The 5,000-nt window shown below is 48.9% G+C and overlaps 2 protein-coding genes across 5 annotated transcripts in view; both read right to left on the reverse strand.

Moving 5' to 3' along the window:
* LOC113803120 (trophinin) overlaps positions 1–1,271 on the reverse strand; it is a 17,358-nt gene extending 16,087 nt beyond the window's left edge. Inside the window, exon 1 of the mRNA XM_070137122.1 lies at positions 1,140–1,271. Coding sequence (XP_069993223.1) covers positions 1,140–1,271 — 132 coding nt within the window. The remainder of the gene's footprint in view (positions 1–1,139) is intronic.
* Positions 1–5,000, reverse strand: part of LOC113812009 (connectin) — a 1,153,447-nt gene that overhangs the window by 342,917 nt on the left and 805,530 nt on the right. The window lies entirely within an intron of this gene.

Consider the following 5,000-nt stretch of genomic DNA (forward strand, 5'->3'; position numbering starts at 1 on the left):
AAGAGAGAGAGAGAGAGGGGGGGGAGAGGGAGAGGGAGAGGGAGAGGGAGAGGGAGAGAGAGAGAGAGAGAGAGAGAGAGAGAGAGAGAGAGAGAGAGAGAGAGAGAGAGAGAGAGAGAGAATGGAATAATTCGTCCATTTGTATTTATGATCAAATGAAAGATAAAAAGAAATAAATGTTGATTAATAAACAAACATATAAACAGATTACTAAATAAAACGAAACTAGAAACGAAATATGAAAAATAAAGAAATAACCGATAATAAAAGAATAATCCAAATAACAAAATCAAACTACAAAACACACAAAAACAACAACAACAACAACAACAAATGCAAAACTCAAACACAAACACAAAGATCTTAAACATCCTTTCCTTTACAAACAAAAGAAAATCCTCCTTCTAACACATACTATTTCCCTTCCATACAGTACTGCCTTGATCAGCTCCTCAAGACGCAAAAAGTTTCCTTGCAGAATTCGCAGGAGGCTTTTAAAGTGGTTGTGTGTATCCCAGCTGATGTCGCAGGGGACGAACACCGGGGCTTCGGACTGAAGTCTCTTTTGTTTTCGAGATTCTGTCTCTGTCTGTCTGTCTGTCTTTCTCGCTCTCTCTCTCTCTCGCTGTCTCTCTCTGTCTGTTTCTCTCCCACCCTACCCCCCCCCCTCTCTCTCTCTTTCTCTCTTTCTCTCTCTCTCTCTCTCTCCATCCCCCTCTCTCCCTCTCTCCCCCTTTCCCCCTCTCCCTCTTCCTCTCCCTCTCCCTCTCCCTCTCCCTCTCCCTCCCCTCCCCCTCTCTCCCTCTCCCTTACTCTCTCATCATCTTTTGCTCTCTACCTCTATCCCTGTTTCAGCTGCCCCTCTAGTCTGTTTACATTCTATCAATCTGCGGGAATGTGTACGTCTGTCCCCATCTCCCGTCTCTCTGTCTCTCTCTCCGTCTCTCTGTCTCTCTCACCGTCTCTCTGTCTCTTTCACCGTCTCTCTGTCTCTTTCACCGTCTCTCTGTCTCTTTCACCGTCTCTCTGTCTCTTTCACCGTCTCTCTGTCTCTTTCACCGTCTCTCTGTCTCTTTCACCGTCTCTCTGTCTCTTTCACCGTCTCTCTGTCTCTTTCACCGTCTCTCTGTCTCTCTCACGCTCTCCCTAAAGACGCGGTCACACGAGCATTTTATCACCAGCGAATCCGTGGTACGATGCTCACTCTCCCAGGATGACGGATGCTGCAGATCTCGACATGCTCCGGTTGGTGTCAAGCGCAAGGACGGCATTATTCGGGAGAGCTTGGGCATGCAACACGACCTTACTGAAGATGTATAATTAGGGATCGCGATCTTGTATAACTGAACTAATTATGCAGTAGTTTGGTATTTGGTATAAAAAAAATATTTCTGAGTGTAAAATTATCGCGTTAATTATATTTTAAAGATATTTTATTAGATTAAAGTTGTGGCCATAGAGTATATACCTTAGTTTTGAGGTTAATAATGCCTTGTTAAAAATCTTTTTAAAACTACAAACTTGGGAGAGACACTTGGCATAAAAGGTAATATTCAACATGCACATTACTTACGAAAAAATATATATCATTCATTATCTTTTCATACCTGAATATCTAACCTGATTAACATGTTTGTTTACATACCAAGGCCACAAAAATATACATTAACCGAACAGTATGATACAGCAATAGTAAATAGCGTATATTTCACATGTTGCAGTCCTGTTGAAATAATTCTGTAAGATTTGTTCCAATAGACTGAACATTTTATTATCAGCCACGTGACCAGTAACACCACGTGATCAGCATGCACACGTAAATGGCATATTAGCGTGTGCGTTTCGTTGTGATGTGCACGTATTCTGTGTGTGTGTGTGTGTGTGTGTGTGTGTGTGTGTGTGTGTGTGTGTGTGTGTGTGTGTGTGTGTGTGTGTGTGTGTGTGTGTGTGTGTGTGTGCGTGTGTGTGTGTGTGTGTGTAGTTTAACTTGTCTCCTCGTCCTCTCTTAATCTGTCACTTTCTCCTTTTTTCTTTTCCTTCCATTTTCTTTCCTCCCTCCTTGTATTCTATTCCTCTCTCCTTCTCTCTCAATCTCCCTCCCTCCCTCCCTCCCTCCCTCCCTCCCTCCCTCCCTCCCTCTCTCTCTCTCTCTCTCTCTCTCTCTCTCTCTCTCTCTCTCTCTCTCTCTCCCATTCCTCCTTTCCCCCCTCCTCCTGTCCACCCTCCCTACCCACTTCCCCTTTCCTTCTCCCCACTTTCCCTTCCCCCTCTCCCCTCCCCCCATCCTCTTCCCTACTCCCTCCCTCCCCTCCCCCACTCATTGTAAATTCCCAACCTCCGAGAGCCCAGAATCCGAGAGAGCGGAAGCACAGCCCCTCCCTCTCCCCCCACTCCCCACCCCCTCCTATCCCGCACCCCCCACCCATCTCCCTCCTTCCCCTACCCTATCCCCGCTCGCCCCCCCCCTAACCATCTCCCATCTCCCAACCCGCATCCCCATCCCCCTCCTTACCCATTACCGTACCCCCGTTCGCCCCCAACCTCCTCTCCCACCGCCCCTCTCCCTCCCTTACCCCCCACCCCCACCCCTCCCTCCCCCAGAAGCACTCGACCCCGGTATAAATTGATTCCTCACAAAATAAACCCGCTGATTCCGGCGCGCGTATCAACCCCCCCTACTCACCACCCCCACCCCATCCCCGACCCAACCCGACCTGACCCCACCATCCCCATCCCCGACCCGACCTGGCCCCATCCCCCATCCCCATCCCCGACCCGACCTGGCCCCATCCCCCATCCCCATCCCCGACCCGACCTGGCCCCATCCCCCATCCCCCATCCCCGACCCCACCATCCCCCATCCCCCATCCACGACCCGACCTGACCCCATCCCCCATCCCCGACCCAACCCGACCTGACCCCCATCCCCATCCCCATCCCCCATCCCCTATCCCCGACCCGACCCGACCCGCCGATACGGTGACGAGCCGCCGGGCCATTCTCCCGGGCCGTTCGCGCGAGAGACTGCCGCCCGCGGAGGGTGTATATAACCCGGGGACCCACTTCTAATTACGACGAACTCACAGCTGACTTCGTTTCTTTCGCAGCCGGGCCCTCGGCATGCGAATAAACGGTGCAGGGGATCGAGAGGCAAGCGGGGAGAGATGTGTGGCGGGGAAAGAATGCCGGATAATAATTACGATGACGGCAAAATGGGGGGGGATTACATTTGCCGTCTGGCTTGGCGTCTCTGTGGCTGCGCGTTTTTTTTTCTTTTTTCGTTTGTGTGCAGAATATGTTTGGCTTATTCGTATAATACATACATACATATATACATGCATATATGTTTATATTTGTGTGTATGTTTGTGTGTGTGGGAGAGAGGGAGAGAGAGAGAGAGAGAGAGAGAGAGAGAGAGAGAGAGAGAGAGAGAGAGAGAGAGAGAGAGAGAGAGAGAGAGAGAGAGAGAGAGAGAGAGAGACAGACAGAGACAGAGACAGAGACAGAGACAGAGATAGTGAGAGAGAGAGTGAGAGTGAGAGAGAAAGAGAGACAGACAGAGACAGACAGAGAGACAGAGAGAGAGACAGAGACAGACAGAGAGAGAGAGAGAGAGAGAGATAGAGACAGAGACCGAGAGAGAGAGAGAGAGAGAGAAGAGATCATCTCATTAACTATTGATTCAGACATCTATGTAAGGAAACCATCGACTTCAGACCACACTGCTCGCAAAAATAAATAAATAAATAAACACAAATAACAAAATAGGAAATGAAATAGTTACAACCCTGAACAAATATACGAGAAATAAAAAAAATAGTAATTAAAAAAAATCAAAACGAGAGAGATTTTGTTTCCCTACTATCAAAAAAGCGAATAAATAGATAGCAAATAAATAATAAATGAATATATAAAGCCGAATTACACGTTTCTTGCATGCCTACCCGTAATCTATTACAGATCATAATTACAACAAAATTCTTATCATTCTATTCATTTCCATTATTGCTATCACCAACAATGCCCTGGAAACATTATCATTAAAACATTAATAACACAAGCTCAGCATTACGTAATTACAAACTTGAACCAATGACCTCCACGCTTCCCTCCCCCCCTCCCCCCCTTATCCTCACCCCCACCCACCTCTGGTCTTACCTTCACCTCCTCCCCCCACCTATACCCCTTTCTACCCCCTCCCCCTCCTTCCTACCCCGTATCCACACCCCCACCCACCCCCTGGTCTTACCTTCACCCTCCCCCCACCTATACCCCGTTACCGCCCGGTCCACTCCCCCCTCCCCCCTTATCCTCACCCCCACCCACCCCTGGTTTCACCTTCACCCTCTCCCCCCACCTACACCCCCTTACCGCCCGGTCCCTCCCACCTTCCTACCCCCTATCCTCACCCCCCACCCACCCCCGGTTTCACCTTCACCCTCCCCCTTCCTACCACCTTATCCTCACCCCCACCCACCCCCGGTTTCACCTTCACCTTCCCCCACATATACCCCCTTACCGCCTGCCCCCTACCCCCTTTCCACCCCCAACCCCCACCCATGCTGCACCACGCTCCCCTGATTGCCAAGTATCGCCAGCGCTGTTATTACTCCGAGATATACACGGGGGAAACTTCACCTATTAGCTTCATTTTATGGTTTTTATACACAGTCGCAGTGTTTCAAGTTTACCTATAAGGAGGTTTATGGCTCGGGCCAGGCGATCGCTTTCGCCCCCCCCTCGCTGGTGAAAGCTTTTAAAAGTTTATTTCCTATTTTTTTCTTTCTTTCTTTCTTTCTTTTCGATTTTTTTTTTTTGGGGGGGATGCGGAGGGGGATTTTTTTTTTTTTTTTTTGGGGGGGGTTCTCTTATGTTAATCTCACTCTTTCATTTTCTCAGAGAATCTTTTCTCTCACTCGAAGAATCTCTCTTTCTCTCTCTCTCTCTGTTTCTCCCTCCCTTCTCCTTCTCCTTCTCCCCCTCTCCCACTCTCTCCTTCC

The sequence above is a fragment of the Penaeus vannamei genome, chromosome 22, assembly GCF_042767895.1.
Source record: "Penaeus vannamei isolate JL-2024 chromosome 22, ASM4276789v1, whole genome shotgun sequence".
Classification (NCBI taxonomy): domain Eukaryota; kingdom Metazoa; phylum Arthropoda; class Malacostraca; order Decapoda; family Penaeidae; genus Penaeus; species Penaeus vannamei.